Source organism: Haemaphysalis longicornis, unplaced genomic scaffold (genome assembly GCF_048455015.1).
Source record: "Haemaphysalis longicornis isolate Haplotype H1 unplaced genomic scaffold, Haemaphysalis longicornis Haplotype H1 scaffold_7, whole genome shotgun sequence".
NCBI lineage: Eukaryota > Metazoa > Arthropoda > Arachnida > Ixodida > Ixodidae > Haemaphysalis > Haemaphysalis longicornis.
The window spans coordinates 179,775,065-179,801,809 of NW_027526422.1; the positions used below are offsets into that span (position 1 = coordinate 179,775,065).

A 26,745-nucleotide genomic window follows, 5' to 3' on the forward strand; every position below is an offset into this window, starting at 1 on the left:
AAGAGTTGTGGGATACGCGGTGGACGGGAAAGCGACCATTCCGCGATAGCCACAACAGACGAACGCCCAGCCGTCGGCACCGCTGCCTCGACAGCCCCGTCGCGACGGACGAATATAGACTAGTACGTATGTGCCGTATTTTGATTGCGGTTAATAATAGTTCAATTTCAGTAGCAGTATCACTTATGCCAGTTGGCCGGTGTCGTGTATGGAAAGCCGTTCGCGCGAGCTCTCTCCATCGACCAGAAAGATACGAGCGTCAATGCGCGGTGTTTACGGCATTTGTTTTCCCAAGGTCAGAGCGATTTGACGGAGTCGGCGACGAGCGCCAGCATGTCCCAGGAGTGAGCTAACGTAAGGGTCCCTGCCGTAATCACTTCCTCGGAAATGAAGCGAGAACACTCGTACTTCCTTCAGCTCTCTTTCTCCTCCGTTTGCAAAGTTCACAAAACGTAGCCACTTGCTTCGCCTAGGTTCTTCGTTGGGCAGCACATGAAAGGAGATCTCCTCACCGGCGGGGATGTCGCACTCCCTTGACGATTTGCCCGTACTAAATGGGCATTTCAAAACGCAGCAACGAAATTTCATTGTAAAGTACTCGAACAAACTGAAGTTTTCAGTGGTTGTAAACTGGAAACGAGCTCGTAACGACAGCAGCAAGCCAACACCATTCGAAACTTACGCGACGACTGGCACTATCTCGTCGCTTCTTGCTGTTCCTTACTCCCCTCATTTCTATTTTTACCTTTGCTGGTTGGCGATATGACGGCCAACCTCCTGTGAAGGGATTACGATACGAAGCAAGGTCGCGGCTGTGCGTGCTGGAACGGTTCGTTGGCCCCGAGGAGCCTCGAACCCGAAAATTCGTCTGCGCGACGGCGAGATGTCGAGCTCGGCCGGCGCCTAGTTTCGTACGCATTGGCGCACGCGCTTGCGTGTTTGTTCGGACCTTCAACCGTTTACTCCACCGTTTTTTGTCATAAAAAGAATGTGCAGTATGTTTCACGGGCATTTAGCTCGCTATGCAAACTGTAAGCCCTGCCTAACATGCGTTTGCTTTTGCCGGCCTCCGCCAATCGCAGAGCATTCCCAAGTGACATCACAGGTTCTGTTGCGGAAAATGAGCTGGTGGGTCGCATGGTCATTTGCTTTTTTCCTAATTATGTAGCTTATTTGAGCGAAGTTTGCGTTATAAGTGGTGTCGTTATGGTTCTAACGAGGCAATCTTTCGAATGAACCAAACTTGTGTTTTTTCTTCATGGCTCCTTTAAAGTCCCCAACAACCACGACCGGGTCCGAGGGCTTTACGCGCCTGGCCACACTCTCCATCGCCGCGTCCACGTATTCGACGACGTCGTCGCGCGAGATGTTTGGCGCGAGGTGGAGGGTGACGACGACGATTCCGTCGCCCGAGTACGCGTCGGTGTAGACGGCACTGTACGGCGGCTCGTCCCTGACCGGCGAGGTGGACACGGCGTGCGACACGAGGTTCGCGTAGACGTGACCGACGAGGTAGACGCCGCAGTACTCGCCCCGACTTCCGCTCCTGGCGAAGCAGCAGTCGTCGATGGGGAAGTGGGAATGCACGGGTGATGCGAAAGAATTCTTCTTGGCCAATCGCCCTAAGTGGGTATGTGGTGCGGACGGACGGACGGCGGTGGACGCGTGATTCAGGGTCGCTTAAGAAGTGCATTCGCACTTAAAATAACAGAACTCCCGCTGGCGCAGTTTCAGGAAGGGGGCGCGCGAGCACTGCGAAGGCGGAAAATTTGAAATAGATTGGGTGGCAGCAGTGAGCGGATAGCGGCGCTGCCGCCCATTATGGCGAATGAGGGCTCTGCACTTCCGACAGCTTTCTTATTGAGTGGGACGGCTTTAATTTTTTCTATTATTCATTGCGTTTAGAATCTTGCAAGCTGATTTCTCAGGTGAACGGCAAATATTCTTTGTACGGTAGTTTATTTTCGTAATAAAGGCCGCTGGGCTAATGTGCGCACTTCCGGTATAAATATTAAAGCTGTGTAAACAAAAAAAAAGGAACGGAGTAAAGGAAAACACAAGCAGTGCTATCCGTCCGACCGCTTGTCCGCCCATCCGTCCGTAAATACATACTGCGTTTCTATCGGTTTGTCCGTGTCTGTTCATGATGTGTGTATTCTAACATGACTTGTGTTGTTGCAAGCACACAGCACGACCTGTGCGTGGTGAATCACATACGTACACCGCAACACGGGTTAATCATAGGATCATACAATCAAAGACAGCGGATCGGGAGCGCTAGCAATTTAAACCACGGACCCGCCGCGGTGGCTCAGTGGGTAAGGCGTTGCGCTGCTGAGCACAAGGTCGCGGGTTCGATTCCCGGCCGCGGCGGCCGCTTTTCTGATGGAGGCGAAAAGCAAAAACGCCCGTGTGTACGAGATTTCGGCGCACGATAAAGATCCCCAGGTGGTCAAAATTAATCCGGAGCCCTCCACTACGGCGCGCCTCATCGCCTGCGTTGCGTCGGCGCGTTAAACCCCACAATCAATCAAATCAATCAATTTAAACCACGGCATCCCCCCCATTAGTGGCTGAGATTGCATATTACTTGTCTGCACTCTCCTTAAAGGGACACTGAAGTGATATGTAAACACTGCGGGATTACTTGCGCAAATTGTAGTCCGGAGTCCCCAGACCATGTTTCGACCACCCTGGGCGCGTTTACGCGATTTCATTTAGTAGAAAAAAATTCCCCCGCATTTCCCCGAAGGGGAGTATGAGGAAGTGCGAAGCACGGGGTGATGCTATGAGGGGGAGTTAGTTGAAGTTTGGTGGCATTTTGCCCGTTAGTTACATTAACACCCCCTCGTGATCACGTTCGGCTTAACACGCCTCGTTTGTCCCTCTGCGGAAATCTTGGTGAATTAACGTGTATGTTCGAGAGGAGGAGCGCACCGCACCGCAGCGCACCGCAGCTGCGAAGCGCCGACCGGAGTGAAGGGAGAGGAGGCGCAGTCACGTGAGAGAATGCAGAACTAGCGGGTTTGTAGTATCACGTGATCACCACGCAGTTATCAAGCCGCTATAACGCCGCTGAGTGGCCAACGCACGCCGCTGACGACGTAGTTTGAATGCGTTAAAGATATATGGCGCGTTACTAACACTGATATCAACGTCGCGTCCGTGGCTTAGTCGGTAGAGCGTCGCGCTGCGGCCGCAAAGTCCGCAGATCGAAACCTGGCGCCGGATGCTGTTTTTTTTTTTATATAGTGTAGTGGCCTGGCTGGCGCGCCGAGAGAGGGTGTTGCGAGCTGGAGAGTAGTAAAGGGGCTTTAGGAGAGTAGGCGAGGGGGGAGAGGCGCTATGCGACGCGCGACGATTCAGGCTCGCTTAAGAAGTGCATTCGCACTTATTCGTGGCCAATCTCCAACGTGGGTATGTGCCATGTCAGCGGCCAGGCAGCGCGCGCCCATCTCCCCCCGTTGCTAAGGACGACGAAGAGCGCGCGCACCCTCAGCTGTTGCTATGCGGACGGCGGAAGGTTCGGGGTCGCTTATAAAGTGCATTCGCACTTAAAATTAATTCGAAAATGCTGTCCTCCTCTCTTTACGCTCGCCCATTTTCTGCGGCGTTTTCGTGTGACGTCGAGAGGAGCCGAGCTCGCAATTGGCTGCGCTACTGCACGGCCGCTGCCTTCAGACAGTCAGTCGGCCCAGCGTTTCGTCCGCCGGCCGCCGACGGGTCGTCGCAATTCGTTCGCTCAGTTGAAACGAAGCCAGGACACGTTTGTGAATGCTAGAATCTGCCTTTCTTTACTTTGTTAGTTTGTACACTGTATCTAGCTCCAAGTCAAGGTCGCTTCACACAAGCGCTGCACAAGCGCACATGCGACGCTTCGCTGACTGGTACGCCAGTAGGAAAATATAAGGCCTCTTGAAGGCGGGAGAAGAGTAAGCGAAGTCAATATAGGTACTAAGGAAATAAAATCAACTGATATTTTTACCGTACAGCGGAAAACTAGGGTGCGGGAAGCACTTTTTTGCGCTGGGCGAACAAGCACAGCGGTCAGCAGCACGACTACGCATCTGCGAACGCTTTTCCGTCTACGAAATGCAATTGCTAGACGTGAGCTATTGTGGAAACTCGGGCGACGCTTACTGCGCGAGCGCAATGCAACAAATAGCACCTAAGCTGCTTGAAATGCCAAAACTAAATAAAAGTGTAAACTGGTTGTACAATATATACCCTATATTACCAAGGCCAGCGGAGCCCGCTCCGTCGCCAAGTTTTGTGGGGCGCTAGGTACGCCACCCCAATTATTTCGCAAGTCAGGAGTTCGAATCCCCGCGGGTACGTGCTTTTTTTTCTGTAAGTTAACTTTTTCGTTTTCCGCCGATGTTTTCTATATTGAGTTCACCTTTTTTTGGGCCGCAACGTTCATGGCTCCACGAACTAGTTCACAAAACGCACGCAGGCTGGTACTGGCGGGCTAGCGAGTTCTCGTTGGCGTGCTGTTGCCATAAGCACCTACTGCTTGCAGGCTGTGGGCACAGGCCAGAATGAACAGACCCTTGGCCTGGTACGAACACGCTTTTTACGATACAGGCATGAGGGAGGCAAGCTCCAAATATGGGGGAAAAGCGCATGACATTTTGGCGTCTGCGGGTACGCGGAGGGCGTTCATGCACTGCGTAGGTTTCGGCTAGTGAATGCTACGATTCCAAGCCGCCCTAGGATGCTTATCTTTATGCATTTTTACAGCTGACAACATGGCAGAAGCGCGGTACGATGAATACTGAGTTATTGAGAATGCCCATCCAACAACGCCAACGGTTGTGTTTTACAGAACCGAAACCGAAACCGAAACTTGTTTGGTTGCTCACCTTGGGCATCGTCCAATCACGGTGCCCGCTCCTCCTAACGTCACAGCTTTAGTTGGTGCGGCCACCGCAAACCACGCATGGTAGTTTTTCTTCTTTCGCGCTTTGTAAAATAATTACCGATTTGTCAATCGTAAAAACGATGAAAAGTGTGCTAATTTGAGCCAGTCTACACAGTGCAAGCAAAAACGGGAGCTTGCCAAATTCACTTCAGTGTCCCTTTTATGAGTTCATAGATACTTGGCCGTGCATTGATGTTTTAGTCTTTTCTTGTTGCCTCGTGAGAACGAGCTGTTGCTTCGGGTCGGGAGTTGTACATGGTCGCGGCTCTCTGGGAATAAGCTCAAGGGGGGCAGTTAGAATGACACACTGTTTCAATTCAAAGATCGCCTCGCCGGGACAGCACTCATGCTTGCATTGACGCAAACTTCAAATGAGCCCTATTGTGGAAAACAAGATGAAGGTGCGACTCACCAGCTTCGTCCATGTTCTTACTTTGGTGCGCCGTAGTGGAGGTCTCCGAATTGATTTTGACCACCTGGTGATCTTTAACATGCGCCGAAATCTCGTACACACGGCCGTTTTTGCTTTACACCTCCGTCAGAAAAGCGGCTGCCGCGGCCGGGAATCGAGCCCGCGACCTCATGCTCAGCAGCGCAATGCCTTAGCCACTGAGCCACCGCGGCGGGTAGAGTTCAGTCTTGTCCATGTCATTATCAACTGAAGATTGGCTGATGCTGATCAACCTACCCTACTACTGACCATGCCTCGTAAAGAATGTTGCCCAAGGCGTAAGGGTGGTATGCTAGAACTATATTATTTCGAATGCCACACTCCATAATACTTGTATTGCCCTCCAACATCCGGAGCACCGTTGTCCTACCCCTTTACTTTCTGCGCTAACAGATGACTGCTGGCACACCTTAAAGCACACAGTCCTAAAAATTTGCTCTGTGAGCTTCGTGCGCGTACCCATTCTCGATCACAAGCTGTTCATATGTAGAAAACAGTTGCTCAGAGGATGAACCTGCTGTTGGTTCATTTAGGTTAGGTGATAATTTCATTTTCTTACAATCTTGGCGCCATGCTAACGATAGTTAAGAGACATTAGTGAAGTAGGAATGCGGCTTGAACTTGCATTCCCCTCAGTGAATACCCCCTCAGATGGTGCATTCACGCAACGCACGGCCTACCTTTCAGGCGGCTACCTGTTCGCCGTAAAGATGCGCAATGCTGGCTACAAGACGATGCTTGACCCCTTCCAACAGCACTTTGGCGCCCGCATGGGCTGCCTGCTCTTCATACCGGCGCTCTGCGGAGAGGTCTTCTGGTCTGCCGCCATCCTCGCCGCACTGGGTGAGTGCCTCCTTTACTGTAAATTCGGAAAGAAACCCTTAAAGACCATCAAAGGGACTCAATGTAAAATTTATTCTTATCGTTCAAGCAACGAAGCTGTTGAGGGCATGTGGATGGTTGTGCAAGCGAGGCAACTACCAAAATTGATGTTCTCGTAGTCATGACTCCACGTTAATGCGCGCCACCTTGTCGCATTTAATTTCCGCCTTCCGCTAAGTTCGGGCTCCTGGCATTCCGGAGAAGTGGGTGTGGGAAGTCTTACGAATGTTTCTATTGATTGATTGATTGATTGATTGATTGATTGGTTGATTGATTGATTGATTGATTGATTGATTGATTGATTGATTGATTGATTGATTGATTGATTGATTGATTGATTGATTGATTGATTGATTGATTGATTGATTGATTGATTGATTGATTGATTGATTGATTGATTGATTGATTTAAAGCCCCGACGCAACGCAGCTAGGCAATGAGGCCCGCCGTAGTGGAGGGCTCCGGATTATTTTCGACCACATGTGGATCTTTAACGTGCACCGAGATCTCGTACACTTGGGCGTTTTTGCTTTTCGCCTCCATCAGAAAAGCGGCCGCCACAGCCGGTAATCTAACCCGCGACCTCGTTCCCAGTAGCACAACGCCTTAGCCACTGAGCCACCGCGGCGGGTAGTCGTACCAATATAAGTAATTCCAAATCCATAGGCACCATTGCCAAGGGACGAAAAGAGAAGTACGTGTACATTCTCTGCCCTCGGGTGTTATTTGTTTTTATACATATTCAAATGCCATTTTTATTTCAGTGTAGAGTGCCTCCTAATCTTGCGTATTCCCAGTAGTTGGAAACTACAAAATTGTGTGCCCTAATCGCAACCGCAAACTCGAGTTCAGTGGCCGAGAAAGCCACCGTGGCGTTTAGCGTTACTTACTCATTACTTGAAGCACTAGATAGTAATATACGACGCACCGATGCACATTGCCTAAGCTAGACCTCAGCATTTCGGCAAATCTAGGGAATTTCCCTGAAAAAGTAGCCCTCGTAAAGGAACACCTGAGACTCAACTAATTCCGTGTTGAATTTGCGCGAGTAGCATGCACGAGACAAAAAAAAAACTGTTTGTCGCTATCCTGAACTACCGAGTTGCTATTCCCCTTAGCGTTGAGGGGACATCAGTTATCGACGCTTTCTTCTCACATCGGTATTTTTTTCCCATCGAAGGAGCTTTTCAAACTGAACTAAGTTTTGCAGTTGTGGGTCATCGTCGTTGCCGTAGATTTTTGTTTTGTCGGAGTACAGAACTACTCCGACAAACTCGATAGGCGTGGCTGGAAATCTTAGGGAGAGGCTTTCATCCTGCAGTGGACACAAACAAGCTCATGATGATGATGATGATGATGACAGAACTACTGGTATTTATTTGCTGAATCTGAGGACCAGGACCAAGCGGGCCTGGCCTCAAAGGTGCGAATTCTCGCAAACAGGGCGGGATAACGTTAAACACTTCAGCACAAAGGCAGCCAAGCTGGCCGCCACGCAGCAGATAGGCCACCAACCAAGACGGCGACCGAGCAGCCACGCGTGGTGTCGGAAGACAATTACGTGGCACTCCACCAGTAGTCTTCTCTTTTATAATTACCTACGCTGTTCCGAAACCGGTAAAAGATGACACCTACAGTGGTATCGTAAAGCACTCCACGTTTGAGCAGCGTCACTACTACCGCACTCAAATAACTTAACTTAATGCAAGATTTATATGTTGATTTATGTTTTTTTACGATTACAAATGCGTACAACACGATTGCGCCCGAAGGCGACCGATTGAAACATGCATTGATTGGAAACATCGATAGACCCTGTGTTGCCGACGAATTGAATGAATTCCTTCCCCATGTGTTCCTCTTTAGTCACAGGGCGTCACACAAAATCGCAGACATCTCTAACCTGCCATGGGAAACAAACCCTGCTGCAATCATTTTGCAATATAACACGCCCCTCCCTCCCACGCACCTCGATGGCAATTCCCAACCAATTACCACAAATAAATACAAAATACTCATTTTACCGCCTGCATTGAATTTATGGTTTGCTACCCTTGTATGCTGTCTCTTCCTATGCCTATAATCCTCATGTACCCAGTTGCATCACCCGGAAAGGTCCAGTGTAAATAAATAAATAAATAAATAAATAAATAAATAAATAAATAAATAAATAAATAAATAAATAAATAAATAAATAAATAAATAAATAAATAAATAAATAAATACAATAGAATGAAATAATTACAACATAAATAAATGGTGGAGCTTGAACTAGTGGTTTAAGGCTGGAGAAACGGCAGAGCTGGCGGCCTCTCTCCCTTAGTCGGACACACGGCTGTTGCTGCTCGCATGGATTTCCGAACTGGCCGCTAAAAGATATCGATGATTGGGAGGCCCCAGTCGTTTTGGTCCGCAGGCTTTCGCTGCTCTCACAAAGTGGACCTCGTCAGCAGGCGCTATAACCCGACGCAGCCGGCTTCGCGAATTCGGCGTCTGTAGCGCGAGTTGTCTTTTTCTCCCCATTTGATCCGCGGACTTTGGCGAGCTCCTCACGTGGCTCAAGCCCACGCGCAAGCGTGAACGACGCCATGCCACCGGATCAAGCTCAACCTTAAACGTCTCTACTGTTACGAGTGGTTCAGAGCTGCTCATTTGCGGCAGTCAGGCCTATGAGACAAAGCGAGCGAGCGAACGAGCGAGCGAACGAACGAACGGGTCAAAAAACTTGTGCGCGAACGAACGCTCACGTGCAGTGCAAAGCCAACGCTAACAATAACCCTAGTGAAAAATTGACCGCATATCTGCTTCTTTTGTTGCAAATGTCGACAAAAGACGATAGTCTTTATCTACTTTTGCCAAGTAAGGGTCTCCCTTCGCTTTCCCGCTCACCTCTCATGTTGTTCCTCTTGCGTCGCGCTCCTCCCAAGGTAAAGACGCGAAAGTTTTGCTTAAATCATTTTAAATTTACCGCGTTCCACTGCTCCAAGCCAGGTGTCTCGATGCCAACGCTGCCGTACGGCGGAGACGCGCATGAATCGAGGCGCCCTACTTCAACGCTGATAGAACCACGTTGCCCTACTCCACGTGCGTTCCAAGCAGAACGTGGAACCTAGCTAGTGGAATCTCTCGTAACTGTTGCCGGTTGATTTCTTAAAATGGCGCCAGGGCGCTTGAGGATTTCTGCTAAATGATACAGCGCAGAAACATGATTGCACCTAAATTTGCAATACAAACATGCCTGCTTACTGCAGCCATTAAAGGATAATTAATGAATATTGGTTAATTAGGCCACCGACATCAATAGTTACCACCTCCTTTGTTTTTTCCTGGGTGCACAACATCACTGTAGAGGTGATTTTTACGGACATTTAAGCGCGTAATTATAATAAAACCTGTCGACTCAAAATTGACCGCCCTGTGTATTAACGACATAAACCAAGGCAGTGCCGTCGAATATTTTATTTGCGCTCAGCCCGCCTTACGCCAGTACTCGCAGGGTTTTAATTGGAGTTTAATTGTAAAGGCGAGGTTAGCCGAGCCATTTCACTTAGCTTTGTACAATTCATTGATGCAATGCTCTCCCGCGTTCTTCGTCCCCGTGTTAATAAACAGCAGGCGCTACTAGCGTGCAAACGTACACGGTTAGCGAGGCTGTGAACGCCAACAGTAACCTCCTGCGCGCAGTTTTCTTTTCAATAGCGGGTTAATCGCGTACGAATATGCGTGGTTAACGAAGTTGAGAATGTAATTAACCTCCTGAAAAAAAAAAACAGCGCGAGGGAGACACGGAATGTGCATCAATTGTATAGACTGTGTACGCTGAATAAAGAAACAGCTGTGACCAGCTTAAGGGTACTACATATACATTTCGTAAAATACAAGGAAAAGCTAGAAATTGTAGCGATGAACGGAAACAGAGAATTATAAAGTGTGGACCGCAGAGTAACTCAGCATGCTACTTAATTTGGTCTTGTGCATGTGCCATCAATGCGGATGACGTATGAACCAGAAAACTTGCATGTTGCAGCACTGTTTAAAAACAAGTCGTCTCGATACACAGTTCCGACAAAGCTTGTTTGGGTGTGAGAGTTGCGTGATTAACATTAATGAATTCCGGCACTGCTGCTAGAAGAAGCAAGCGCCCACTAATCACGCTAGAACAAAGGGGTACAGTACTTTACAGCGTGAAATGCGGGAATTAGTAGCCGTTTTCACGCGGCACCTCTTGTCATGGTGTGCAACATGTAGTTTTAATACTTAAGGTGTGGCCTATAACCTTACAGACACCAAATAAACGTTTATTCAAATGAAAGATTGATTGATTATGACGTTTTAATGCGCCGACACGACGCAGACGATGAGGCTTGTCGTAGTGGAGGGCTCCGGGTTAATTCTGACCACCTGGACATCTTTAACGCGCGCCGAAATCTCGAACACACGGGCGTTTTTGCTTTTCGCCTCCATCAGAAAAGCGGCCGCCGCGGCCCAAAATCGAACCCGCGTCCTTGTGCTCAGCAGCACAACGCTTCAGTCACTGAGCCACCGCGGCGGATTTTATTGAAATCAAAGCAATAGTGGTGTTTCTAGCACAGAACTAGCACAGAACTAGGCTCTTCACCACGGCTCTTCACCACTTAAAGAGATGAAAACGCTAATTCGCTGCTCGAGTCACGTCAATAGTTTATGCGAAAGGCGAAATAGATGCTTCCATCAAATAACCTAATCGAACAATCCAACTTAGCTATCGGTATCTCCCATGTAAACCCAAAGGAACACGCAAGACACTAAGCGTCCCTACCAGCTAAGCGCCCTTTCTGCCCATGGCAATATGGCCGCCGACCGGTTTCCCCGGCTTCACCTCACCGCGTTGCCGGCTATGGGAGCCCTCCACTCCAGAAGTTTTATGCAACCTCCTTGGGTTTAACGCGCCGACGAAACGCAGACGATGAGGCGCGCCGTAGTGGAGGGCTCCGGATGAATTTTGACCACCTGGGGATCTTTAACGTGCGCCGAAATCTCGTACAAACGGGCGTTTTTGCTTTTCGCCTGCATCGGAAAAGCGGCATTTTTTTTTCCTAGGGTTATTGGATGCGTTGGCTTTGCACTGCACGTGAGCGTACGTTCCCGCAACACGTTCTTTCACCCGTTCGTCCGTTCGCTCGCTCAATCGTTCGTTTGTTCGTTTGTTCGCTCGCTGGCTTTGTCGCATAGTTCGGAATGCGATGATAGCTCGCAGAACAGGGTACGAAAACCGGCGTAACACTTTTACATGGAAGTTGTGGAAGCTAAGCGCAACCATTCCTAATGACCAAAATTTCAGCGAAGAAATAAGACAAGCTTACCAAATAGAAAAGCGGAGCCACAATACGTTTTCAGAAATGTGGCAGCGCAGTATGCAAGCAATTAAAATTAAACCTATTGAGCGGACCAGCAGCATAAAGTATGAGCAAAACATGAAGTAAAAGGCGTTACGGGCAATATTGAACAAGCTGACGGAGCAAAAAAACTCAGCGGCAGGCGTGTTCAAAGACGACATTAGGCAATTAAACAAACACTGGAGGATCTGACCAAAATTTCAGCGAAGAAATAAGACGAGCTTACCAAATAGAAAAGCGGGGCCACAATACGTTTTTAGAAATGTGGCAGCGCAGTATGCAAACAATTAAAATTAAACCTATTGAGCGGACCAGCAGCATAAAGTATGAGCAAAACATGAAGTAAAGGGCGTTACGGGCAATATTGAACAAGCTGACGGAGCAAAAAAACTCAGCGGCAGGCGTGTTCAAAGACGACATTAGGCAATTAAACAAACACTGGAGGATCGCTACCACGGAATACTCGCACTCGCAAGAGTTCACCAATCAATAGTCGGTGAAAGGCCTACTAAGAGGGCCTTGGGCTCAAAAAAGCACATGATCGGCGAAATCATATAGACGAAATGTAATGGAACGGCATAACATCTGGAGATAAGAAGCACATGGAACGTGCTTTCATCGAGTACTATTATCAAACGCTCTTTGCTTTTCGGACTGTGGACCATGAAACCTTTAAGAAAGAATTTCGAGAAAACATGCCGAGACTCGACAATGAAACGAGGGATCGATTGGAGCAGTCAATAACATCAAAAGAAGAAGATGAATAGACAATTTTAACCAGGGAAGTCTCCCGGCCCACGACAGTGCTGTTATTGGCTGTGGTTATCAACGAGGCTTATAATTTGAACTCACTGCCAATGTCCTGTGGATCAGTTCACACAGTTTAATTCCAAAAAAAATAAGATATCGGATAACTTAAGCAAGTCACAGCATGTGGACCTATCCCGCTTACCATCGTCGATTATAAAGTATTTATGAAAATTCTCGCCAAAGGCCTCCAAAATGTGATACATGAAATAGTAGGCCCTCACCAAACATGCAGCATACGAGGAAGGTCCATATGCACCCACATGCATAAGGCTAGGTGCGTGCTTGAGTGTAGCGACGTCACGCGAGTGCCTGTCGCTATGATTCATTCAGCTCCACCTTTAAAATGCATTTGACTGCGTGTCACGTGAATTGTTCAGGAGGGGGCGGCACTGGCGTACCGGAATTGCAGTACGCGGTTAATTGTGAACGGGACATTGGGTTAGCAATGTCTGTTTCGTGCATTAGCGTGTAACGCTCTGTGCGCCAGGGCTGCCCGCTCAGCGGAATTTTGTTCTGCATTTAGATTGAGACATTATGTTTGCGTGTTTTAAAAGATGCTGATATACGAGGGTTCCGCCTTCGTCAGAAGTCAAGCTTTTGGCGTACGCAGACGACATTTCTCTGCGAGGACACGTTCAGTATACGAAGAGTTGTGGACATTTATAAAGCTGTTCTGTGTAGTTACTGGAAGCTTGGTTAACTGGGGAAAGTGCCTGGGGTTCTGGCACGGCGAGTGGCAGTGAACCCTCGACACTTTTGCTAACGTCGGCTGGGAAAAGACCACAGGGAAGCACCTTAGGCCCATTTGCAGTTCTATAGGGACAGGTAACTTTATTGGCGGGAACAGAATCAGGAAACTCGCGCAAAGGCTGACAAGTGGGAAGGGTATTTTTTGTCCACCTTTGCTAGGGCAACGGTGTGCATTGTTTTTCGTTTATAAATTGTCGTATGTATTGCAGGGTTTGTATTGCTATCGTGCGAATGTGCAAAAGCTGCATCGGGTGTTTGCGGTTTTTGTATGGGACTCAACCTGGGAAAGGTTCAGCCTCGAAAAACTGTCTAGGCGAGTGAAAGATGGGTGACTGGGACTTGAGCATTTGTGCGACAGCTAGTGAAGATTTCTTTTCTTAAGGGATGTAAAGGACCATTTTCTCCACACCGCATGTCAACTAAAGCTGGGCAGGACACTTCCTGACTATGTTGCCACCACGGAGTGCCTGCCGGGCTGTATTTTCGGATTTTTTATAGTAGTTTGGAGTGTGAACTTTTTTTGAGGGCACGTTTTACTAAAGTTTCTATAAGCATAGTGAAGGGGAAAACCCTGTACAATGATATTTCAACTAAAGCTGGACAAGACACTTCCTGACTATGTTGCCTCCACAGAGTGCCTGTCGGCCTGTATTTTTCTAATTTTTTTATAGTAGTTGGGAGTGTGAACTTTTTTTGAGGGCACGTTTTTCTAAAGTTTATATAAGCACAGTGAAGCGGAAAACCCTGTACAATGATATTGTAGATGTTGTCTTCCCTTTGTCCTTGTACATTGTTATGTACTGTGGAGGACCCGGCCAGAATGTGCTGAAAAGGGTGAAAATAATGCAAGTACAGCCTGGAGTAAAGTCTTTTTTTCTCTCGGCTACAAGCGCGAAGATTATTAGTCCGGACGTACATGGAAGAAAGGCGGCTTTTTGTGCATGGGGGACAGATTGCTTTAGCTGCAAATCGCCGGAAACGATAGACCACGTTTTTTTTGCATTGGTGGGAGGGCGTATATTTTTTTGATGTTCTAGAGACTAGAGACTTTTCAAAGACTTGCCGCTGCACCCTCATGGCATAAGATATCTCTCCGTAGACAGATGATGGAATGCCGTATGACTTAGTCATGGCGCTGGGCCTCCAGAGCATATGGCGCTCACGCACACCGTTCTGCAAAGCAGTATTTCAGAGAATGTGTTCATCGTTTTGTGGAAGTTATTAAATCTCAAGAGATCTCACTTGTGTGGCTGCCAAAAATAGAGGAGCTTTCGTCATTGCAGGAATTTTAAAGGGCATCACTAGCCCTCAGTTGCGCAGACTCACCGTGTTGTTGCATAATCACTGGTGATATCTGATGTGTTGTGTATTGTCGAATCCAGGTGATAAAGAAAAATTGTGATGATAGCTCAACAGGACAGACGCCGACAGACCAAAGGAGGCGTGTTTTTCTTTCCTATTGAAGGTTTTCAGATTGCGTTGGACAATGGACGGCCGGGTTAAACAGGGCCGCTATGAATAAACTTTCCGTGTGTTTCGCAGGTGCCACGGTAGAGGTGATCATGGACTTGCAGCGCACGGAGTCGGTGATTGCGTCTGCGTGCATCGCCCTCTTCTACACTTTCACTGGGGGCCTGTATTCGGTGGCATACACGGACGTCATTCAGCTGCTGGCCATCTTTTTCGGCCTGGTGTGTGATTTATCTTTTACACCTGTAGTCAGACTTGCGCAGGGTTCCTTATTACTCACCACCCGTTGCCCTCTGAACCTCTTGCCAGTGAGGCCCTCACGGTCAGAAGAATGCGCAGCAAAGGCGAGGATTGGTAACAGAGGTTTATTTCAATTAACAGAAATTGCAACATACGTATACAGCAGACGATTTTCTTGTTGTATGTTTTTAACATCGGCATTCGAAGGGTGGCCCTGCGCCTCTAGGGTTGCAATGCCACGGCGCGCGTCAGTTTCCATCCCGTCTAAACCGCGGAAATATGCCCCCCCCCCCCCTCCGCCCCGTGGTAAAACAAAATGGTTTTCAGGTTCAGGCTTCCCGTCTCCACCCGATGTATATTGTTAAAAATACTGTTCGTTCGAAACATTTGTTGGCTTCAGACAATAAAAAAAACATCCGCAATGTATGAAAAAATGATCTTGAAGTGATAACGTGCGTCCCGCAACGGCTTTCCTTTCGTCCCCGGCTTTCCGGGAGGTAAATGTTGGAAGAAAGCACTTCTTGGAACGCAAGAGCAGGGTTTTCCGGCAGCTATATAAGGGAAAACGTGCACGGTCATAACCCTGCACTTTACACAATCACCGGATATGTCCGACTGAGGCAGTTTTCCTCCACCCCTTTCCATACGGGCGATTTCCCGTACAAGCCAGGTCAACTTCCCAACGTTGTAGTCGCGCACATGGGCCGAGCGCCAGGCCGTGGGGTAGCTTGTACCTATATTACCGGTAGGTGCCCGGCGCCACCAAGGTGCGCGAATGCGCATGGTAATTTCCACAGCCACGTTGGGCGGTCAACTCGGTTGCCGCCTGTGGCAAGACACAGCCGCCAGAATCTTTCACCCCCCGGGCATTGCAATGTTATAGGGGGTCAGGAGAGAGAGAGAAAATGACCTTTATTAATAAATCCTGCGAGGGGGGCGGGATTCACCACGCAGGGCTTTACCGCCCCCGCCTACCCTGGGCCTCAAGGGGTACCCAGGCCTTGGCTTCGGCTACTAGGGAGCGCTCCCCCAGCAGGAGGGTCTCCCGTTCGCTTCTGCCGGCCCAGGGCTTCCTCGAGCCGCTGGATCGCGTATAGTTGGTCGCCCTCATCCGTCGAGCGGATGCACTTCTCGATGTCCGGTGGTAGCGGGCCGGGGCCCCGCACACCCCGCACAGGTTCGTCACAGTTCCAAAGTATGTGGGCCAGGGTGGCCAGTTCCACCCCGCACACACAGCACACACCGTCGCCGGGAATGTCCGAGCACATGTGCCGGGCCAGTGCCGGCGTCAACACTGTCCCGACTTGTAGCTGTCTGAAGAGCACGCCCTCGTGCCTCCCCAGCCCCCGATGAGGGCCGGGAAGCTCGCGGCGTCCCTCCTTGTACCACGCCAGTATCTCACTGTAGCCGGCTAGGGGCTCCATGTTGTCTTCCGTCCGCAGGACTTGGGCACGGGGGGGCGTCGCGCGGTGCACGATTTCTCGCGCGACGGCGTCCGCGCCCTCGTTGCGGTTGGGCGTACCGCCGGGGAGGGCTCCGACGTGGGCCGGGAACCACCTCAGCGTTGTTACGGTCTCCTTTCCTCTCGGGAGGATTCTCGCAGCCGGTCTTCCGACGCGACCGCGGCTGTAGCCTGCCACGGCGGCTCGGGAGTCGCTGAGTATTGTAGTCATCTCTGGGCAGTTTCTTAGCGCCAGCGCTATGGCTGCCTCTTCTGCCTGTTCGCTCGTGGCCGCCCGGACGCTGCCGGCTGCCACCATCTCCCCGTCGGACGCCCTGACCACCACGATTGCGTAGCGTCCCGGCTTACCGCCGTACGCCGCCGCGTCGACGTAGGCCGCCCGCTGGTCTTCCTTGTGCGCCTCCGCCAGGGCTCTCGCCCTCGCGAGTCTTCTCTCTTCGTTTCGTTCCGGATGCACGTTCCGCGGGAGCGGCGGCACCCTCAGTGATCTTGCTAGCTCTGCGGGCAGGTCCTCGCGATCTTCCCCGGTCGTCGTTGGACTCGCCCCGACGCTCTGCAGTATCATTCTTCCCGTCGCGGTCGTTCCGAGGCGGGCAATCTGCGCCGCCCGTTGGGCCTCCCCGATTTCCTCCAGGGAGTTATGTATGCCCAACTTTGCCAGGGCCGCGTTACTGGTACATTGCAGCAGTCCCAGCGCCGCCTTGTAGGAGCTCCTGATCGCCGCATTGATCTTGTCTCTTTCGTGTCTTCGCCACGCGTGGAAGGCTCCTACGTACGCGACGTGGCTCAGCACAAACGACTGCAGGAGGCGTAGGAGGTTTGCCTCCCGCATGCCGCTGTGCTTCGTGGATACCTGTTTGACGAGACGGGTGGCCACCCCAATCTTCGTCAGGAGCCGTTCCAGGGCCGTGTGATTGTCGCCCCCAGAGTCTAGGTGCATACCCAAGACTCTGAGGCCCTTAACGTGCGGGACTTCTGTACCGTCTGTTGTTCGAAGCACGATTTTCTCGGCCTCCCCTCCGACGGATTTTCTCCAGTATCCGGTCGGTGGCAGGATCAGGAGCTCGGACTTTTGTGGCGAGCAGCGCAGTCCCGTGCCCTGGAGGCAGTCTTCGACCGTGGCGATTGCCTCTTGTAACGAGTCCTCCATGTGCCCGACGGTTCCCCCCGTCGTCCATATCGTGATGTCGTCCGCATATATCGTGTGACGGATCTGCTGCATTTGCGACAGTCTCTCCGCCACGGGGATCATCACTGCGTTGAACAGGAACGGGGAGATTACCGCTCCTTGCGGGGTTCCGACGCTGCCCAGCTTGCGTTCGTCTAGGGTCAGGTGCCCGATCTGCAGGTTAGCCGTCCGGCCCGACAGAAAGGCTCTGATGTAATCGTACGAGCGCTTTCCCAGCCCGAGTTTCTCGATCTGTTGCAGTATCGCCGAGTGCTTCACATTGTCGAAGGCACTCTTTAGATCCAAGCCCAGGACCGCCCTCGCATCGGTCTTTTGGGGGGTCTCGAGCAGATCGTGTTGGAGGAGCAGCATCGCGTCTTGCGTGCTCAGCCGGGCCCGGAAGCCAAGCATGGACGGTGGGTACGCGCCGCTTCTCTCCATGTGCGGTTGCCATCTGTTGTTCAACACGTGCTCCAGTACTTTCCCCACGCACGACGTTAGGGAGATCGGGCGTAGGTTCTCGAGTCCCGGAGCTTTGTTGGGCTTGGGTATAAGTATCGTTTTGGCGTGCTTCCATTGTTTGGGTAGCTCGCCTCTCCGCCAGCACTCGTTATAGTAGCCGGTCAGGGCCGTGATGGCTCCGTCACTCAAGTTTCTCAGGGCTTTGTTGCCGATCCCGTCGGGGCCGGCGGCCGACCTGCAGTTCAGCTCCTGTACCGCTCGGCGTACTTCCCACTCTTCTATGTCGGCGTCGAGCGCGGGGTTGTCGGGTCCGCCGTACTCGGGGTGCCGTGCTTGCTCGCCTTCGGGTAGGTATTGGTCGTTGAGGCGTTTCTTTACCTCATCCTCCCCGTGATTCTTGATGGCCACGTGCAGGATCTGCGCGAGTCTGTGCTGCTGGTAAGACTTGCTCGCCGTTTCGTCCCGCAGGCGCCGAAGCAGTTTCCACGTCTTGTCCGCGTGCAGCTGGCCGTCCGCTTCGTTACACACGGCGTGCCACTGCTGCTCGCAAAGCTTCCGGCTGTGGCGCTCGATTTCCCTGCCCAGCTGCGCGATTTTCTTTCGTAGCGCCCTGCTGTGCCTTCTCTGTTTCCACCTGCGCTGCAGAGATTGCCTCGCCTCCATCAGATGCGCGAGTCGGGAGTCCATGTTGGGTATCGACTCGTCGATCTCGATCTCGGTGCTCACACGCTCGACCGCGCTCGCTAGCCCTTCGGTCCACTTTCCTATGTCATCGATGACCGCCGGAGTTTCCTGCCGCCGGAAAGCCTCCCAGTCGGTGATCTTGTGCTTTCGCTTCGGTTCTTCACCCGCGTTGACCCGCAGGGGGATCTCCACTTCTATGATCTGGTGGTCGCTTCCCAGGTTCAACCCCGTGTTTCTCCAGCGGACGTCCCTCGCCTCCGGGAGATAGACGAAGGCGAGGTCCGGCGTGGTGTCCCTGGCCGTAGAGGTGCCGATTCGCGACGGCTGCTGCGGGTCCGAGATCAGCTCGAATTCCGCCGCCTCTGCCTCTTCGAGCAGGTTCCGTCCCTTGGCTGTGGCCCCGCAAGAAAGTTCAGGGTTTTCTCGCGGGGGTAAAGGCAGCTTTCCAGTTGTGAAAACACTTCCAAAAGGGCGCAATCGGACAGGGACGCCTGTACCCATCAAAGAAACCTGTGGGTGTCCGGCGGTAAGCAGATTCTAACCCGGTACTCTCCGCATACAAGGACAGTGTTTTGCAACGTGAGCTACACTGGCCGAGGTTGAGGAGTTTCGCGTGGCTACTGGAGAGCTGTGCTGCAGTTACTTCACACGATGCACAGAATGTTGCTCGCAGCCCGGCGTCTCTCACACACCCGCGCCCAGCGTCTTCGCCGACCTCCGCTCCACACGTGGCGGCCCGTTCCACTTGATAATCATGCGAGGGGTGGCCGGGTGTGGAACCGATGGGTCGGGCATCGCAGCAACACCGGCGTGCGCCTGTGGAACCAGCTGAGCTCGGGGGTGATTGGTGACGCTGCGCCAGAGCCGCTTGATAAATGGACATGTCTCACATAATGCGCATACCGTGTGTGTGTCATTGAAGCAGCAGTGAGCACGATAATCAAACTAATCCTAGACAACCAGACAGAATAACCAGCTGAACCTTAGCTCACGCTGTGCATATCCTGGCATAGCAGAGCTACGCCGCTGCTAATTTTTACCTCCGTTCCATCACTGGGGTCAAGGCACAACCGTTGCTGCGAGGGGTCCGCCTACAGCCTCTCTCCACCCCTTCTCCTGTGCGCACGCCGAAGTGCGCAGGCGTTCTTGCGGTCGTTTTAAGACGCCGAATTTAATGTTTTCAGGAGGTATACATGCAAAAGTGCCTCAACAAGAAAACTAACTACGAATGATACTATACTGCAAGCCAAGCGGGCAGTCGCTGCAGACACAGTCGGTTGCAAGGGTCCACACATGGCATATATAGATGGTTAAATGAAGGGGACCTATATCCGCTGCCATTTTGGTTCCATTTTTCTTTACACCTGGGAAAAAAGTACACGAAACGAAAGGGCCGAGCAACCTTTGCCGATAAACGCCTTCATTCTTTCCTTGTACATCGAAGCACTGCGTATGCTTGGTTATTGGCAGCGCACAGCGGCACTCCCTGATTTTCTTGCAGGAGCAAACAGTCCTCCCAAATTCGGCCCTGCTTTCGTGGCAATGTTCCTAAAAGGGACTCTAAGACGCTTCCAATAAACCCTCTTACTCTTTCCTTTGCGTCTGGAAGTACTGCGAAAGCTATAATTATCGCTAGCACAGAGCGGCACTGCATGATCAGCTGGGCGCAGTACACGCGACTTCGCTTTTTGCTTTGCCGTTATGGATTCCTTTTTAAAGCGGCTATCGAATGCATTCATTGCTGCAACTGCAGGATTGATTGGTTTGATTGATTTATTGTGGGGTTTAACGCGTAGAAACTGCCCAGGTTATGAGGCGCGCTTTAATGATGGCTCCGTATTAATTTTGTTCACCTGGCAATCTTTAAGATGCGCCAAAATCTCAAACACACCAGCGTTCTTGCTTTCCACCTCCATTAAAAAAGCGACCGAATGAAACCCGCGTCCATGGGCTCAGCAGCAAAATTCGGTCGCCACTGAACCACCGCGGCGGATAGCAATAGAAGGAAAGCCAGCCAATAGCCGCTACACCGCTGTGATGACGCAGTTCCAGCGGTCGAAGAACGCCAAGACCGAGAAAGCGAGAAATATCTTTTGGTGAAGTTTCAATGTTTTCTTGTAAGCATAAAGCAGTACTTTTTGGCTGTTTTCCGATCCCCTAGTGTAAATACTGGATTCATCGGTTAACTACGTTCTTTAAGCATTTAGATTTCTAAAAAGTTAACAAAAGTGTTGCAGGGCTCCTTTAAAGTGCAGTAGAAGCCATTCATTGCTTCATTCGGAAGGAAGCCGGCCAAGAGCCGCCACATCTCTCGAATGACTTCACTCAAGCGCGCAAGCTACTCTATGTCAGGGTACGACAGAAAAAAAAACCTATGAGCAAACCTATGAGCTAAGTTGTCAGGCATATTATGGGCGTAGAGCAGCACGTTTTGGCTAAGCAACTTTCTGACTACCGATTACAGGTACTGATGGTCTTGTTAACTACATTCTGAAAGCATTTTAGATTTCGAGAGAAGTTTAAGTGTCGTGCAGGATGTGGAAGTGCTCGGAAAGGTAAGGTGTAGTGACCACCGTGTGGTAAGATCTCGAATTAGGCTAAATTTGAGGAGGGACCGTAACAAGCTAGTACATAAGAAGCCGATCAAAGAGCTAACAGTAAGACGTAAAGTTGAAGAATTCAGGATCGCGCTATTGAACCGATATTCAGCTCTTACCGAGGAAGCAGAGTTTACGACACAGGAAGCCAGCGACAATCGTACAGGCATTATCACGGAGTGTGCAGTAGAAGTCGACAGCACGATGGCAAATTTTCACAGGAGACGAAACATCTAATTAGGAAACTCCAAAGCACGACGATCTCCACCGCAGCTTTCACAATAGAAGTAGCGGAGCTTTCGAAGTTAATAAGCGTAAGACAGCTAACATACGGAACTATATGCTGTAAAGAACGGAGGCAGCCTGAAAGCAGAGAAGAGGCGTTTAGGCATGGGGAGAAATCAGATGTATGCACCTAAAGACCAGCAAGGCAATGTCACCACAAATGAGGATAAATAGTCATAGTATCCGATGAGTTCTACAGAGATCTGTACAGTAGTCAGGACATCCAGGATAATGCCGAAATAGAAAGTAGTTCAGAGGAGATCCCACCAATAATGACAGAAGTAAGGAAGGTTTTGAAAGAAATGGAAGGGGGCAAAGTACATGGTGAAGATAAGATAACAGCAGACCTCTTGAAGGATGGCAGGAAAATTGTACTCGTAAAACTGGCAAACCTATACACGCAATGCCTAATGACCGCGAGTGTACCGGAATATTCTAAGAACGCAAACATCATCCTAATCCATAAGAAAGGTGACCTGAAGCACTTGAAAAATTACAGGCCGATCAGCTTACTGTCAGTCGTCTACAAGGTACTTACCAAGGTAATCGCTAACAGAATTTCTGCCACCTTATATTTCAGTCAACCTAAAGAACAAGCAGGGTTCCGTAAAGGTTATTCAACAATGGACCATATTCACACGTTAAATCAGGTGATAGAGAAGTGCGCGGAGTATACTGAACCTCATACAGCCTTCATAGATTATGAGAAAGCATTTGACTCGGTCGAAACCTCAGCGGTCATTCAGGCATTGCGGAACCAGGGTGTAGAGCATTATGTAAAAATACTAGAGGATCCCTCTACCATCATCCTCCATAAGAAGAGCAGTAAAATACCTATAAGAAAGGGCGCCAGGCAAGCAGACACAATCTCTCCAATGTTATTCACAGCATGTTTACAAGAAGTATTCAGAACGTTGGATTGGGAACAGGTGGGAGTAAGGGATAATGGAAAATACCTCAGTAACCTCAGATTTGCTGATGACGTTGCCTTGCTAAGCAACTCGGGGGACGAATTGCAAAGCATGATTATTGCACTGGACAAACAGAGTAGAACCGTGGGCCTGAATATATGCAGATAATAAAGTAATTAACAATAACCTCGAGACAGCACAGAGATTTGAGATAGGTGGTGAGGCTGCAGAAGTGGTAAGTGAATATATCTACTTAGGCCAAGTTGTGACCCCGGATCCCCACCATGAGGCAGAGATAATTCGAAGGATAAGAATGCGGTGGAGTGCATTCGGCAGGCATTCTCAGATCCCAGAAGAAAGTGTACCACAGCTGCATCTTACCAGTACTCACCTACGGGGCAGAAGCTTGGAGGCTCACTGAGAGGCTTCAACTAAATTGAGGAAGACTAAGCGAGCAATGGAACGGAAGATGATACGTGTAGCATAAAAGGACAAGAGAGCGGAGTGGACCAGGACAGAAACGCGTGTTAACGACTTATTAGTAGAAATTAAGAACAAATGGATGTGGGTCGGTCATGTAATGCGAAGGCAAGATAACCGTTGGTCATTAAGGGTAACAGAGTGGATCCCTAGAGAAGTAAAGCGGGGCAGAGGGCGACAGAAAGTTAGATGGGCAGATGAGATTAAGAAGGTTGCAAAGATAAATTGGTCGCAGTTAGCACAGGAGCGGGGTAATTGGAGAATAATGGGCGAGGCCTTTGGCCTGCCGTGGGCGTAGATAGGCTGGTTATGATGATGATGATGAAGTTTCGCAGGGTCTTTATTGTTTGCTTCCACTTTTGAAGCCTATACGCGAGCTTTGTAACAACGTTTTATTTTATTTGCCCGCCGCTCGAAGCAACAAGAGCTGACCACTGAAAGATTTTGGAACATGTGTTCAACCGTATTTTTCATCCCCGCTGTCATACCATCTTGGGAAAAAGGCGCATATAGGCACGCCTTAGTACTACCTAGGAGTGATGACAAGGTTCATAGATGCGAACTTTTACCTAGGGAAAATAAATCCTGCGCACACTTGGTACGCAAGAGTAGTAAATAATTTAGCTGAAGGGGGATAGGATGATTAAAAATTCGACGCATTGAGGCGCCGCGGTGGTTGAGTGGCCATGCCGTTGGGCTGTTGAGCCCAAAGACGCGGGTTCGATTCCTGTAGGCGGTGGCGGCTTTTCTTATGGAGGGGAAAAGCAGACACCCGTGTGTTCGAGATTTCGCCGCAGGCGAAATATTCCCTGGTGGTCAAAATTAATACGGAGCCTTCAATTAAGGCGCACCTCATAACCTGTGTAATTTGGGCGCGTTAAACCCCACAATAAATCAATCAAAACAATCAATACGATGCATAGATTAAAAAAACCACGGCATGTAGATCAAGCCATAGGCAAACTCGTCAAAGGCAGACGTGATGATCTGGGATGGTACTGTACGGTGGAGAAGTGCTTTATGAGCTGGTCGTAAGCCGAAGAAGGAGGGTTACGTGTGAAAGAACCGGAGAATGTCGGCAACGCCTTGCGTGGCATGTGTGGGTAAAGCCCTCATGACGCAGTGAAATTTCCGTCCTTTGGAGGTTATTTCGGAGATTAGGAACTGTAACTCTGTTTCAAGGAATAAGATGGCCCCGGTTAGGTGTCACACTAGGGTGGCTATAGCTCAGAGCCCCGGCGGCGATCTCGTGGTGGGCTGCTTGCGGCGTTCGCTGGTCCTGGTTGTTTCTAGACATGGCTCCGCGACTTCGCTAGAAGGGGATCCCCGCCGGGTCACCAATTGTAGAGTGCACGCCCCAGAAACGTTCAAGAGGACCAGACCACGGTCTCCAATCAAATCCATTCCCGAACGCGGTGGGGTCTAACCCTGCTGACGCCCGAAGCGCGCGATACTTCCGCAGGGTGAGCGCTCTTGTGATCCTCTACGTCATGCTGCTGGCGCTGACACTGCGGCTTTCTGCTACATAACCAATGTGTGAGAGTATTTCCCTTCATTACAAACTTCAAGATAGGAATACAAAGGGTGCAGTTGTGAAAAAGACTCGTTGTGCGTGTGCGCTTACGAAATGGCGATGAAATCAACGCTCTTGATGGTAGGGGGCGATAAAAGATGGGAGCTGCATCTGAGGTTCTAAAAGGATTGAACCCACGGCATTTCGGAGCCTCGTTTGCAATTGAGTGCATCTTCGGCCACAGAAACGCCCAGGTCTACTTGAATACCCAGCACTGCATGTCTTAAAGGGGTCCTGAAATGCCTTCCGCCGATGCATGGATGTACATGTAACCAAATAAAGCAATGTATTAGCAATCACCTCCTGCAAGAATTTTGTTAAAGCGATGAGTATTAGCTGAGCAATCGTAAATCAAAAACCGCGAATTATCGTCGCGCCGTATTTCCTCCTCCTTTCAACTGTTTCTTCGCTGTTGGCCTCCCCTCCCATGATGCTCCGCTCCTCAGCGGTGACGTACTTCCGCTATTGCGCTCCCACAGACTGCCGTCTGCTACGGGCCAGCTCTTTCGGCTTTTTCATCTCTGTAGACACCATGGACACAGGCTGGAAAAGCGACACAGGCTGGAAAAGCGAACGAATGACCTGGCCGCATGTGTGCGGCCTGGCCTTGCCCTTTCGCGGTGTACGTAGGTGCAGTTGGTATCGGCGGCGAACTCGCAGCCGCGTGGGGAGAATCGTGCGCTCGTTCCCTTTGGTGCACCGCGCACTGTTTATCCAAAAAGCGCGGTCTCAGATGTGGCCCCGCTGGTGCCGGGTGTTATTTTGCGGTGGTTGTAATTCCTACTACCGGCGGCATGTGAAAAAAGACATTTTCAACCGACACAGAACTCGTGCACAAAACGCGCCGGATCGGATCGCTTTATCAGCGGCGATGAACGTGAAGGCGAAGAGCAAACCAACGCTGCACTCGATCAGCGAGAACCCGTGTTCTGACAAGCTGCACCCGTGTGTTGCATTCAACACTCACGGGAAAGCGTTTGTTTGCACTTGTTTGGATAGTCGTAAAATGTCCAAACACTCCGGCACTCCGCTAGCAGATCAGCCGGCGAGACATTTCGGAAAACATTTGACAGATGGCGCCGTATGCATTAGTGTGTCGCTACGCAAAACTGGTGAGACGCTCTACTAAAACTCCCATCGCGGTGTCACGTAGCGGGACGCAAAAATTTAGCGTTTAGCGTATGCAAAGGCCACAAACGCTGTACTAAAACTCTATTAGCAGCAAAATAGCGTGCGTATGTGAAACCGCTTGCGTTTACAAAGCTGCACTCCGAGCGCGTACGTTTCAAACCTAGTGACATCGTTTAAATACACTGGCAAGCACAGTGTAACGTAGTTAGATATCAACCGTATGCTCAGGCGACAAGCAAGAGCTTGTTTTATGTGGGGCGGAGATTGCGCATAAAGGCCCCTCAGCACTTGCGACGGAAGCGAGTGAGAGCGGCAGGAATTCCGTCGCTTTGTCGCGCGACGATCGTTTTTGTCGAATGGTCGGGACAAATTTTGGTTGCGCGACAGAATTCCCGTCGCTTTCGCTCGCTTTCGTCACAAGCGGGAATGGAAAGTTCTGCCGCTGCCGTCTGCTACGCAGCTCGGAGGTAACCGCGCGATCTGCTCGGGCCGGATGAACGCGCACACTCCCGCATGGCAGCGCCCCAAGCGGCAGACGGCCGCGTACATCGCTCCCGGCGCCCGCCTGGAGCCCGCCCTCGGCATACTAGCCAGTATATTTCAGGCACTATAATGGATGAAAGATTTTTTGCTTCCGATGAACCTAGTTCTTTGCCCCTGTGTTTTTAAATACGTGAAGTGGTTAGCACGTCGTCCTCACGCAGCTCTGTATCGTCGTAGCATCGCTGATTGTCCGAACGAAGCTTGCAGCTAAGCCAATGCAGCGACCGAAGCTGTGTGTGTGTGTGTGCATCGCCTCCTGTGTGTTGTGGACGCGTTCGTTTCGCGATGAAATGCGACATTGTACTTCTGCGGGTGGATAGTGCTTCCCATGGTCTGGATTATTTTTCTCGAACGATGTACCACTCAACCTCGCATGGGGTATGTGCAGTGTGCCTGGCTAAAAGCCTTCTCGCTTGCGCGCCAGAGTTGTGACTTGCTGCTCGTCCCCGCAAACCGGGTGTGAGGTGAGTGCCGAATTTACGACGGGCAGGAGGAGGCAACTCATCGTCTGTCAATCGCGGTTCAGACTTGCAACGCATGTTGTGAC

General features: G+C 50.4%; 1 protein-coding gene across 1 annotated transcript in view; it reads left to right on the forward strand.

The window, feature by feature from the left end:
• LOC144145586 (high-affinity choline transporter 1-like) overlaps nucleotides 1–26,745 on the forward strand; it is an 81,544-nt gene that overhangs the window by 6,882 nt on the left and 47,917 nt on the right. Inside the window, exons 3-4 of the mRNA XM_077677236.1 lie at nucleotides 6,063–6,218; nucleotides 14,735–14,883. Coding sequence (XP_077533362.1) covers nucleotides 6,063–6,218; nucleotides 14,735–14,883 — 305 coding nt within the window. The remainder of the gene's footprint in view (nucleotides 1–6,062; nucleotides 6,219–14,734; nucleotides 14,884–26,745) is intronic.